This window comes from Danio rerio, chromosome 21 (assembly GCF_052040795.2).
Source record: "Danio rerio strain M-AB ecotype USA chromosome 21, GRCz13ab, whole genome shotgun sequence".
Classification (NCBI taxonomy): domain Eukaryota; kingdom Metazoa; phylum Chordata; class Actinopteri; order Cypriniformes; family Danionidae; genus Danio; species Danio rerio.
The window spans coordinates 40,387,501-40,401,145 of NC_141041.1; the positions used below are offsets into that span (position 1 = coordinate 40,387,501).

At 33.2% G+C, this 13,645-nt stretch overlaps 1 protein-coding gene across 3 annotated transcripts in view; it reads left to right on the forward strand.

Moving 5' to 3' along the window:
• il12bb (interleukin 12B, b) overlaps nucleotides 1-11,986 on the forward strand; it is a 17,914-nt gene extending 5,928 nt beyond the window's left edge. For 2 of the 3 annotated variants that reach the window (XM_087301831.1, XM_087301830.1), the window contains 8 exons: nucleotides 1,160-1,241; nucleotides 5,888-6,160; nucleotides 9,252-9,357; nucleotides 9,457-9,629; nucleotides 11,255-11,415; nucleotides 11,490-11,608; nucleotides 11,690-11,723; nucleotides 11,842-11,986. In XM_087301831.1, coding sequence (XP_087157957.1) covers nucleotides 1,160-1,241; nucleotides 5,888-6,160; nucleotides 9,252-9,357; nucleotides 9,457-9,629; nucleotides 11,255-11,415; nucleotides 11,490-11,608; nucleotides 11,690-11,720 — 945 coding nt within the window. In that variant the 3' untranslated portion in view covers nucleotides 11,721-11,723; nucleotides 11,842-11,986. Of the gene's footprint in view, nucleotides 1-1,159; nucleotides 1,242-5,887; nucleotides 6,161-9,251; nucleotides 9,358-9,456; nucleotides 9,630-11,254; nucleotides 11,416-11,489; nucleotides 11,749-11,841 lie in introns of those variants that run through there. The other variant, XM_087301832.1, reaches the window with a different exon arrangement.
• Nucleotides 11,987-13,645: the final 1,659 nt, after the last annotated feature.

The following is a 13,645-nucleotide window of genomic DNA, read 5'->3' on the forward strand; positions in this document are numbered from 1 at the left end:
CACTAGAGTTAAGTAGATCACATCAAGTGGAAATTAAATTAATATGCAAAACAAGTAATTAAACCAAACCAAATAAATCCTTGAGTTAATTTTTATTTTTTTTGTCAAAACTACCTTTATAAATTGTGAGCAAAAAAATAAATCCAATATTTTTTTCCTTTAATATGTGAAATTAATTGATTAACATTTCAGATATTGTTTAATAATAAATTAAAAATAAATTTAATTTAATTATGCATCAAAATGAATAACTTTTTGTCTAATGAATTGATAAAACACAAGTAATATTTATGATTGTTTTCATGACTTTTTAATGACTTTATATATATATATATATATATATATATATATATATATATATATATATATATATATATATATATATAATTACAAAATAATTCTACGTGAAGTCACGTTAGCCCCTACAATTAGTCCCTTTAAGCTATATTTTTTCCTCATAGTCTACAGAAAAAAACATCATTACAATAACGTCTAATTACACTAACCTGCTAAGGCTTTAAATGTCACTTTAAGCTGTGTCTTGAAAAATATCTAGTCAAATATTATTTACTGTCACCATGACAAATATAAAAGAAATCAGTTATTAGAAATGAGTTATTAAAACTATTATGTTTAGAAATGTGTTGAAATAATCTTCTCTTTGTTAAACAGAAATTGAAGAAAAAATAAATGGGGGTGTTAATAATTCAGGGGGCTAATAATTCTGACTTCAACGATATATATATATACATAACAATATATATATAATATATATAACAACTTTGCAGCTGGAAGGGCATCCATTGTGTTAAACATTTGCTGTATGTGTTGGTGGTTAATTGTGCTGTGGCGACCCCTGATGAATAAAGGGACTAAGCTGAAGAAAAATTAACAAATGAATGTAAAACACATTGACATGTATGATTTTTTTTCATGACTTACTTAAATAAAACAAACAAAAAAATACAATATTTTTCCCATAATATGTCAAACCAATTGATAAGATTGAAGTTTTTAATAAATCAAAAATCGTAATATGTAAAAAAAAAACATACATAAACACTTAAACAACATTTGAATAAGTAAATAAATATTTTTGTAATATTTATACAAAATAATGTGATAGGTAACACTGTATGTAATTGTTTTGTTTCTTCAGATGAAGAAGATTTTCTTTCTTATTCTGCAAACTGTTCTTCAGTTAGCGGACAGCACTTCGCTGAGGGTCATCCAGCCTAATGGTAACTATTGCTGCTAAAATCTCATTTATCTTCTCTCTAGCTTATGGCAGTGTGTATATATATATATATATATATATATTTTTATATAATTTCCAAGAGATGGGTTGCGGCTGGAAGGGCATCTGCTGTGTAAAAACTTGCTGGATAAGTTGGCGGTTCATTCCGCTGTGGCGACCCCAGATTAATAAAGGGATTAAGCCGACAAGAAATGAATACATATATATATATATATATATATATATATATATATATATATATATATATATATATATATATATATATATATATATATATATATATATATATATACAGTTGAAGTTGAAGTTATTAGCCCCATGTTTATTTTTTCCACAATTTCTGTTTAACAGCGAGATTTTTTTCAACACATTTCTAAACATAATACTTTTAATAACTCATCTCTAATAGCTGATTTATTTTATCTTTGCCACGATGACAATAAATAATATTTGACTAGATATTATTTCACGACACTTCTATACAGCTTAGAGTGACATTTAAAGGCTTAACTAGGTTAAATAGGTTAACTAGGGTAATTAGGCAAGTTATTGTATAGCGATGGTTTTGTTCTGTAGACTATCGGGGGAAAAATATAACTTAAAGGGGCTAAAAAATGTGTTCTTGAAATGGCTTTTAAAAAACTTAAAACTGCTTTTATTCTAGCGAAATAAAACAAATAAGATTTTTTCCAGAAGAAAAAAAAATATTATCAAACTGAAAATTTCCTTGCTCTGTTAAACATCATTTGGGAAATATTTAAAAAAGAAAGAAAATTCAAAAAGGGGCTAATAATTCTGACTTTCAGATGCAAAAACCTCTATGTCCATCAGACCTCTTTTCTTGTAAATGAGCATTTTCCATCAGGCTTCTCAGATAAGGTTCAAAAGTTTCATTTTATATGTAATGAAAAGGTTATTAGCTAGTAAATAAAACACCTTTTTTTTCAAAAATGTCACTTTAGACAATTCTTTGGTTTTTAACAAGGTAGATTTTCTTTTGTGTAAAAACCAGCTAAATCCACGTCTACTTTTATGCAAAACCCTCTAAATCCACCTGTTGGAATAAGACATTGCAATTAGTTGAAAATGAAGATGCCATTAGAAATTATTTTACCAAACATAAAACCTATTACACAAACCAACTAAAATGTAAAATATATAAATCTGTCAAGTCATTGGCGGTTAATTCCACTGTGGTAAACCAGGGAAAAAACAGAAGGAAAATGAATGAATGAAATATGTCAATTAAGTGCATTAAAGAATAACATTAAAACTGACTTTAATTAAATCTTAAGCATCTGTTGACATTTCTGATATTTGGGATTTAGATTTAATGTAAGTAGAACAATGTAACCTTATAAGCTAAGCTTAGTAGATTAATATAATGTAGTGTAAAACATTATTATGAAACATCAATATCTGTGCATTGTCCATTAATATAAAAAGTTTATCAGATGTATAGGTATTATGAAGTAATACAAATAATGTATAGTTTTACACATTGCATTTATCTTTTTAAAAATTAGCAAATAAAACACAAGCTAGGCCTATTGGGCAAAAAGGGGAAGTCTCTCAGACACTTTTAGAAGCTGCCATTCCGTGTTTATCTTTATAGCTTCCACGTGGGAGAAAAGAACGACATCTTAACTCTGTCTTTTGTGAAATGTAGTTGCCATTTAATGTATAGTAAATCGGACTCATTCAAAAAAATGTTGCTGCGCCAAAACACGTTATGAATGCATGCTACACTTCTGACTGTACATTGTGTTTTCTTTTTCTTACAATGCAGAGTTTTGAGGTTAGGGACGTTTTCATTTGCCATTCATTGACAGTCGGACAGGCTCATCCAGTTCATCAAACTTCGTCTTTTAAAATCGAAAGCGCAATATATCTCCTCATAAAGCCGGCGTATCAGCACGCTGCTACATTGATAACATATGATTTAATTCGCGCCTTCTGATTGGTTCTCAGGATATAGCGGCTTTTGCTGTCAAAGGCAAGTGGTGTTTAGTGGGTTTTGCCTACAAACTGTTATTTCTGAATGCACTGACGCTGGGATTTAGATGATTTGAAGCAAATCTATTTGTTGATGGTGTAGTATGTGCCTAAAGAATACACTCAATGCCATTATCTCATTTTTGGCGGAAGTGGCGTTTAGCGGCTTTTGCATCTGAACTCTTCATATGTGAAGTCATAATTATTAGCCCCCCTTTGTTTTTTTTTCTTTTTAAAAATATTTCCCAAATGATGTTTAACAGAGCAAGGAAATGTTGCCAGTATGTCTGATAATATTTTTTCTTCTGGAGAAAGTCTTATTTGTTTTATTTTGGCTAGAATAAAAGCAGTTTTAAATTTTTTAAACACCATTTTAGGGTCAAAATTATCAGCCCATTTAAGCTATGTATTTTTTTCGATAGTCTACAGAACAAACCATCATTATACAATAACTTGCCTAATTACCCTAACCTGCCTAGTTAAGCCTTTAAATGTCACTTTAAGTTGTATAGAAGGGTCTTGAACAATGTCTAGTCAAATATTATTTACTGTCATCATGGCAAAGATAAAATAAATCAGTTATTAGAAATAAGTTAACAAAACTATTTTGATTAGAAATGTGTCAAAAAGTTTTTTTTTATTTCAGTTAAACAGAAATTGGGGAAAAAATAAACAGGGGGCTAATAATTTTGACTTCAACTATACATGTCAGAATAAGTAAGTTGTTTAATTTTTACACATATCTCTTAGCATTATCTTACCCATACGGTATTTTTAAATTTTAGTTTTAAAGAAGTCATTTAAAATGTTAAAAAATACAAACGTGTACACTGTAAAACAATCCAGAGTTCAACACAATTCATTCAAGTTGTCCCAACACAAATCAATTTACTCAGCAAATTTAAGTGGATTGAAATATCTCATTAATTGAGTTTATACTGTTCGTATGATAAATCGCTTTTGTGATTTGTAATTTGATTCAGGCAACATCTTGTCTTTTACCACATTAGCATTCAGTATTTTCCTACCCTTACAGAAAAACCATAGGCATCACATGAGCTAAACCAGCCTGAAATCACATGTGAAAGACAAACAAAGTGTGGTTTTGGAACTTTTTCATTTCATTTACAAAACATGTGACCATGTGATCCTTGAGTTCACATCCAAATATTCCAGAACCACAGGTTTCATTTGTGGCGCATATGAAAGCAATTGGCTGTGAATTAAAATCAACTAAATGATTAGAAAATAATCCACAAGTGAGGTGGAGATTGTGCTTAATTTTCTCATATTAGTTATTATTTTACATTCTACAACTCTCAAGAATCAAATCGAAATATAATAAGAGGCATTGGGTGATATGCGTAAGAAAGTAGTAATAGACACAATGACTGTAACTGGTAAATGTAGTACCACACTTACAGTCATTGTGTGTAGGACTACTTTCTTACGCTTCTCTTCTCTTCCTTTTATTATATTTTGATTTGATTCATGAGAGTTTTAGAATGTAAAATAATATGATTAGGCATAATGATATGGAACTAGCGTAAATCTACCTGAAACTCTGTGAGCTTAGCACACCTTTACAATGTAGGCCAGGGGTGTTCAAACTCGGTCCTGGAGGGCTGATGTCCTGCATACTTATTTCTATTTATTCATTCATTCATTTTCTTTTCGACTTAGCCCCTTTATTAATCCGGGGTTGCCACAGCGGAGTGAACCGCCAACTTATCCAGCACGTTTTTACACAGCGGATGCCCTTTCAGCCGCAATCCATCTATGGGAAATCCACACACACTCATACACTACAGACAATTTAGCCTATTCAATTCACCTGTACCGCATGTCTTTGGCCTGTGGGGGAAACTGGAGCACCCGGAGGAAACCCACGTGAACGCAGGGAAAACATGCAAACTCCACACAGAAATACCAGCGACCTTCTTGCTGTGAGGTGACATCACTACTGCGCCACTGCGTCGCCCATATTTTAGTTCCAACCCCAGTTAAACACACTTGAACCAGCTAATCAAGCTCTTTCTAGGTATACAAGAAACTTCCAAAGAGGTTTGTTGAAGGAAGTTGGAGCTAAACTATGCAGGACACCGGCCCTCCAGGACTGAGTTTGGACACCCCTGATGTAGGCTGTGAAATACCTAAAATCATTGGGCGTAGTGATATACAGCTGTAATGCAGTCAGAATCCGCTTGGAACTACTTTATCTGTGAATGTATTTGAGAATAATTGCACACCTTGTAATGTTACCAGACTTCAAGTCATGTTGTGTAGGACTACTTTCTTACACATTTCATCCAAAGCCTTTTGTTTAATAATACTTTAATTAGTTTCTTGAGTTTTGAATCACTGAGCGTAGTGATATGGAACTGCAGTCAACACCTGCCTGATCTGCTTCTGCTGTGCGTTTATCTGAAAATAACTGCACACCTTAGAATGTTCAACAGCTAAACAGAATCAAGCATTTAACATATACGTGATTTTAACATTAAGCTAATATATTTTTTCCAAGTTGTTTTTTTTTCTTCCTCAAACATCTTACGTTTGAAAAACAAACAAACAAATTTTTCATTTACTATGCTATAAAATCAGGATACATATCAGCTAATATGCTCTTTCCAGTTGCAGTGGTGGACTCGGACATGCAGGAGTTGTCCAGCTTTACGGTGCCACTGCATTGCGGAGAGCAATATGAAGGAGAGCAGATTCACTGGGAGAAGAACGGGAAAAGCATTTTGGAAACAGGAAACCGCATCAATGTTACGATAAATGGACTGCTTGGAGGAAACTTCACGTGTCACAGACCAAACAGAGACTTCCTGAATTACACAATACTCCTGGTGCATCCAGTCAAGTTTCATAAAGCTCTACTTCTTAAACAATCCAGCAGCAAAGGTAAATGTGAACAACATGTCTGATTCATGCTTACACCGGTGTTCATGGTAATCGTGAAAGTACAATGATGAAGCTCTTTATCTGAATGTAGTTTGGTTTTTATTGACTATTGTTGGAGAAGCTTTCAGTTTACATGACTATCCTTGTGGTTAAATGCGTCAACATATAGAGAGGTGCTCACCGTGACCCAAGTTAGATTCCTGGCTCTAGATCCTTTTCCGGTCCTTTACCTCACTTACTCTGCTCACCATGATTCCCTGTCAATACTTTCCCACTCTCCTATCCATTAAAGTTAACCCCACGCCATATATATATATATATATATATATATATATATATATATATATATATATATATATATACACAGTTGAAATCAGAATTAGGCAGCACAGTGACTCAGTGGATAGCTCTGTTACCTCACAGCAAGAAAGTCGCTGGTTCGAGTCCCAGCTGGGCCAGTTGCCATTTCTGTGTGGAGTCTGCATTCTCCGGTTTCCCCCACAGTCCAAAGACATGCGCTATAGGTGAATTGAATAAACTAAATTGGCTGTAGTGAATGTGTATGAATGAGTGTGTATAGGTTTTTCCCAGTACTGGGTTGCAGCTAGAAGGGGATCCGCCATGTAAAATATATGATGGCTAGGTTGGCAGTTCATCCCACTGTGGCAACCTCTGATGAATGAAAGAACTAACTGCGTTCACACCGATCGCTCTGGCCACCCTGGCGACAACGATGTCTGCCTTCAGCTCCGGCGGCAAGAGCGTCACAATTCGCTACATTGATCTCGTATTTAAAGGAGCCGTTGCAGCAAATCGGTTAAATTCCAACATAAAACATGCTTTCTAGCATAAAATGTTGAGCACTTCTTATCAAATTCATTTAACAATGGAAGATCAAGTTGCTTGTGGTGTGGCTTTGCTCCTCTAAATTATCCAATGTGTCCATATGTCTGAAATATCCTGAAGCAGCAGAACTGTTGAGTACTGACACATGAGATTCCTGCTTTTTAAAGATAAATATATTGAATATTACTGCACATCAGTAACTCTCCACTATCTTATTTAATGCATTTTCCTGTAAGAAAACATTGTAAATAATTGAAAATCCGGCAACCGCAATAATCAACTGTGGTCGGAACTAAAGTTCACAGGTCTGTGGTCTATGAACTCCTCTCAAGCGGTGGACTTCTTCATTCTGATTGCTTGCGCGCCATAGCTCATTAACATAATTTTGACTTGATTTTAACTCTCCTCAACGCCCACACTGGCGAAAATGAGCCGCGCTGCTCCTCGCCGCCGGCTCTCATTGAAAATTAATGACTTCCGCCTACTTTGACGCTCTTGCCGCTTTCGGTGTGAACGTACGGTAAGCCAAAGGAAAATGAATGAATTAATATTTTGGTCTTTCAATTAACTTATATCAACTAAATCAAATCAAGCACACGATGCATTTAAAACACTTGGTACACTTTGCTATAGTTTTTCAGGAAGGTTTTTTGAAGCATCTTAAAGATGTTACCAAAGTTCTTCAGAATTTAGTTTGTCTCAGTTTGTTTTGTTTCTTAATGTCATTCCAGACAGACTGGATGATGATCAGGGGTGCGTTTCCGAAAACCATCGTTAGCCAACTAAGGTCGCAAGTTCCGTCGTTACAATCATAGTTCATTGATTCGATGTTTCTCAAATCCGTTGTTTCAACGAACATTCGCAAACTGGGTAGCAAACTTGAGCACTTGCAACTACACCTCTGGAGCTGTAGTTAGAAACATAGTTCCTGGCTGTGTTCTATTCCCAGTTATCACCCCTATGCCCTATTCCTTTAGAACATTCTAACATAAAAGCATCCTTGCAGGTGTGTTGAGACAAGTTGGAGCTAAAATCTAAAAAGCTAAAAGCTAAAAACACCAGCCCTCCAGGAACGAGTTTGGACACCCCTGATTTAGAGCATCATTATGGGCGTTTTACGTTATAATTAACGTGGTTCAAACAATGGATCTGTGACAGAGAAACTGTGGGTTTTAGGAAACACTCATCACTACATCGTTCTTTTCCCAAACAATGCATCGTACTATGATAGTTTAGCCGCGAGTTATGTCGTTGTTTGGGAAACGCTTCCCCGATCATATCTTGGTGTTGTCAGACAATAATCTCACAGTATAATCACAATTAATGACAAAAGTAATTTTTGTTGTGAAAATACTAGTGGCTAGTATATATAATAGTAATGGGCTGCTGCTGGAAAGGCCTCCGCTACATAAAATATATGCCAGATGAGTTGGTGGTTCATTCCGCTGTGATGACCCCAGATTAATGAAGGGACTAAGTCGAAAAGAAAAATGAATGTTTAAATTAATAATAATAATAATAATAATATATATATATATATATATATATATATATATATATATATATATAAATAATACTAATATCTTAATATAATGGGACTTTTATTTTAATATTATTACTGCTGATCTTACTGCTGGCCTTGTGATGCCTTTAATCAGGGTGCGAATGACAGGGGGGGTTGGGTGGGATTGACCCCCCGCCCCCACCCCAATTAATGCTTGATCTCCCTGAAGGACATCAAAACAAGATGTATGGGAGGGTCAGCCCTTTAATAGTAAGAAACAGCTTTCTCCGATCTATATCTTAAATATTAATCATTAAAAATGTATAATATAAATATAAATTTGACCCCCCTATAATGGTTTATACCATTGTGAAATCGCTAATCAATGCTAGGAAAAAATATCATTAAACAGTCAGAAACTGGCCGTTCTAGAGCACCTATAGACATGTTAAGTATCCACAACACACATTTCTTGTAAAATAGGTGTTTATATCTGCATGTAAACAACAAAAAGAAAATATTAGACACATAATGTGTATAGTTTGACCTACAGCAACCTTTAAAATATATCCCTAAAAACATTGAAAATGTGAACATTTTAGAAATAAATTAGATGTTATTATTATTTAAAAAAATTTTTTTTTTAAACAAATAGGACGCCAGTGTAAAATTAAGAACACTGACGTTGTGTGAAGTTCATGTTTTTTCATTGTGTCTAAATAAAACTTCTGGTCTCTGTAGAATTCGTGTCTTGCTCGGCCAGAAACTATAATGGACAATTTCATTGCTCCTGGAAATGGCATCATGAACGAACCCACAAAGCCGTGGTATATTTCGCTGCCATCAGGTAATGAACATTCGGGATTAACAGTTTAGTAAAGAAATTATAATCAGGATTATAGTATGTAAAACAGTACAAATCAAATCTGTCCTTGTGTTTAAGCAGAAACTCAACTGACCTCAACTGCACCCTGGACTCTAATATCTCGGAACTGACCTGCATCGATAAGGATTATTGTCCGTATTCGGAAGAGTCTTTGAGCATCAACCTCACACTGCTCGTCAGAAACATGTTCAGGCTGGAGGAACATCACAGGACTTTCTTCATCCGAGACATTGGTAAGAGCTTTGTGTGCCCCCGGGTGGTCACTACATGTTATAGCCGTATTTAGAGCGAATGTGTAGCTCAGCAATAAAAGTTGTAGCTCCAAAATTTATAGATAAATATGAAAGCCCGTTTCCGCCTCTGAATTAAAAAAAAATACAATGTAAAAAAAATTGATAAAGCCAGAATTGCGACTTTATAATTCAGAATTGCAACTTTATAACTTAGTATTCTGACTTTATAACACAGAATTGCTACTTTATAACTCAGAATTCTGACTAAACTCGCAATTCTGACTTTATAACTCAGAATCCTGACTTTATAACTCGGAATTCTAACTTAACTAGGAATTCTGACTCTATAACTCACAATTTTGACTTAATGATTTTTTATTATGTGTATTCATATATATTTTTTTATTCAGTTTTATTCATTTTTATTTTATTGAAGGAAGGTGGGGTTTCCCACCAAATAATTCCCACCAAAGTCCTAAAACATTAAACATTTTATATGGACCATCTGTAGCTTTCTATTAATGAATGCAATAAGTTATAATATAGATTACTTGAATTTGTTTAGACGTTATCAGATTTTTTTTAAAATAAAACACACACAAAACATTTTACTCAATATTCAGAACCACTAATAAAAAATCCATAAGTGGTTTTATTTGGTCTTTATTTCAGAACTTGTATAGTACAATTTAATACATTATCCAGTAGAATTTAAAGGAAGACTTTTGGAAATAGGCTAATTTTACAACTCCTCTAGAGTTAAACCGTTACGTTTTACTATTTTTGAATCCACTCTGCCAAACTCCAGGCCTGATGGAAGCATTTTTATAGCTTACGCCAGAGTGAAAATATAATTTTTTAAACGCGTCAACCTTGGAAATAGCAGCTTTTCATTTTTTCTTTTTTTTTTTTGGAATTTTTGTAGCAAGATGCTAATGGTCTAATCCGATTCAATGATTTATGCTAAGCTAAGCTAAAAGTGCTCTCTCAGACTCAGAGATCAACTGAATGGATTAAAAAATGTTAAAAACCAACTGTTTAACTCTAGATAACTTGTAAAATGAGCCTATTTCCGAAAAGTGCACTGTAAAGTCAACATTATCAAATGAAATGAGTAAACTAAAAATTTACTGAAACTTAATTCTACTCATGTGAAAAGAGTTTTGAAATCAGTGTTGAAGGTAATGAGTTAAATACCTCATTACTTCAGCTTAAATGAAGTAAGTTCACAGTACTCGTATAGATTAGTTTAACTCAAATGGTTTGTAGCAATCAGTTTTCTCACATGGTTTGCGTTGTTTTAACTTATTGGATTTAACAGTACTCAGTTGGTTTGAGTTCTCCGTTTATTGGGTTTTACTGTGCTCAAATTGCTTCGTTGAATCAAATGGATTAAGTTCCCAGTACTCATTTGGATTAGTTTTTGAATCGGTTTCCTCTAATGGTTTGAGTTACCTTTACTTTTTGGGTTTTAAAGTGTGGAGTGTCCTTTAATAGCGCAGCATGTTTTAGGAATTCATCTTAAATCAGTTTAATTCATCTTGTGGTCCACCCAGTTTAGAAACACAGTATTAAACTGCTATTTTCCCATAATTCATTGTGTCTCTATTCATTCAAATCTTCAGTCAAGCCAGATAAAGTGGGCATCACCAAGATCCAGGACAATGAGTTTGAGTGGCGCCCCCCACAGACCTGGAGTTTCCCCTGCAGTTTCTTTCCTCTTTCCTACGAGATCAAAGTAGTTCCAAGAAGTCATGATTGCGACTACACAGGGAATCGTGTTGAAGTAAGACATTTATTTCTATTTTCAAATTCTGTTCATTGAGATCGAACAATTAAAAATATACATTTCTCATATAGCAAAATGAAACCAACAAGACACATTACAAGGTGAATAGCAAAAAGCCGTATACTTTCTGCATTCGAGCTCAGGACCCACTAACGAAAGCAGTTTGGAGTGACTGGAGTCATCATCATCAGTGAGTATAAAGTAACATCCAGTATATTTATGTGTTTTATGAACAAGTTTAACTGTACATTCCACATCTATTGTGTTGCAGGAAAAAACACCATCACATTCTGAAAAAATAAAAAGTGAGTTCATTTGTTCTTATTAATTATAATTATGTTTTTTTTATTTTTAATTATGCAGTTCGTATCAATACTACTGTTAATCTGAATAATATTTCTCTTTTTTTTTTTGTTAATTCAGGTATCAAAGGAACACTGCACTCTGCTAGATAATCAGCCTTCAATTGCTGAAAGATGTTCATATTTATTTATTTATATGTGATGAGTTTTGAGCTCCAAGTGTTTTCATGCATTTACTTTCCAGATCATTAAAAATATTGAATGTTCTTGGATTTGTCAGTTTTTCACCATTTATTGTGTTATATTTAATATACATTTAATTTATTTTATTAAATAGTGTTAGCTAATGGGGCTTTTTGCAAATCAATGGCCGAACATTTCACTGTAACCTTTTATGTGCGTGCAAGAATATAATATAATATAACATAATATAATAAAATATAATATAATGCATTTTCTTTTCGGCTTAGTCCCATTATTAATCTGGGGTCGCCACAGCGGAATGAGTCGGCAACTTATCCAGCAAATGTTTTACGCAGTGGATGCCCTTCCAGCTGCAACCTATTACTGGGGAACACTTATACACTCATTTATTCTCTGGCAATATAATATAATATAATATAATATAATATAATATAATATAATATAATATAATATAATATAATATAATATACGTGAATTAAATTCATTAAATGTATTTGATCATTTTCTTCCTGTCTCTTTTACAGTTCCATGACTGTACATCAGTCATAACTTTGTCAAAAAAGATTTTTCCATGGATTTTTCAATCAGGTTCAGATCAGGACTCCTTCAAAAACTTCATTTTTTCCAATGTTTTCAGCTTCAATAAATGAAGCAATGTTACAGAAAGAGCTTCTGATAAACTCTTGCATTCAATTTGTCATGTAGCTTTATTAGAAGCCAATCTTCTAGTTTAGAAATCCACCATGACATTTCGTTCCATACTTTAGGTTTAGTCTTTCCTCAGATTAATAAAAAACATGTTTTCCATTTGATCGAAATAAACACACCGAGGGCTCAGTTTTTTCCCTATATTTCGAAGAACATGTTTTACTAAAAAATAAACTTGCATTCATCACTAATGTGAACTTTACAATGGACAAACTGGAAAGTTAAGCAGTCAGTTACATAGGGTTTGTCAGATAATTATGGAATTTACCACTGTGTGCAAGTTTAACACCAATAACTTGGAAGTTTCTGAAAGTATTCTTCAATTTTGTACTGCTTCAGAATATGTAACATTATTCAGAATAATGTAACTTATGAAATATACAGTTAAAGTTAGAATTATTAGCCCCCATTGAATTTTTTATTTCTTTTTTAAATATTTCCCAAATGATGTTTACAGGGCAAGGACATTTTCACAGTATGTCTGATAATATTTTTTCTTCTGGAGAATGTCTTATTTGTTTTATTTAGGCTAGAATAAAAGTAGTTTTGAATTTTTAAAAAACACTTTAGGGTCAAAATTATTAGCCCCTTTAAGCTATATGTTTTTTGATATTCTACAGGACAAACAATCATTATACAATAACTTGCCTAATTACCCTAACCTGCCTAGTTAAACTAATTAACCTAGTTAAGCCTTTAAATGTCAGTTAAGCTGTATAGAAGTGTCTTGAAAAATATCGAGTCAAATATTATTTACTGTCATCATGGCAAATATAAAAGAAATCAGTTATTAGAAATTAGTTATTAAAACTATTATGTTTAGAAATGTGTCAACAAAATCTTCGCTCTGTTAAACAAAAATTAGGGGAAAAAAATATAAAGGGGGCTAATATTTCAGGGGGGCTAATAATTCTGACTTCAACTGTACTTAAAGTGCCCGTTTTATGTTACAAATGGTCATAATTTGGTTTTAAGAGTCCCTAAAAACAGGTTGAAATGCATGCAAGTTCAAA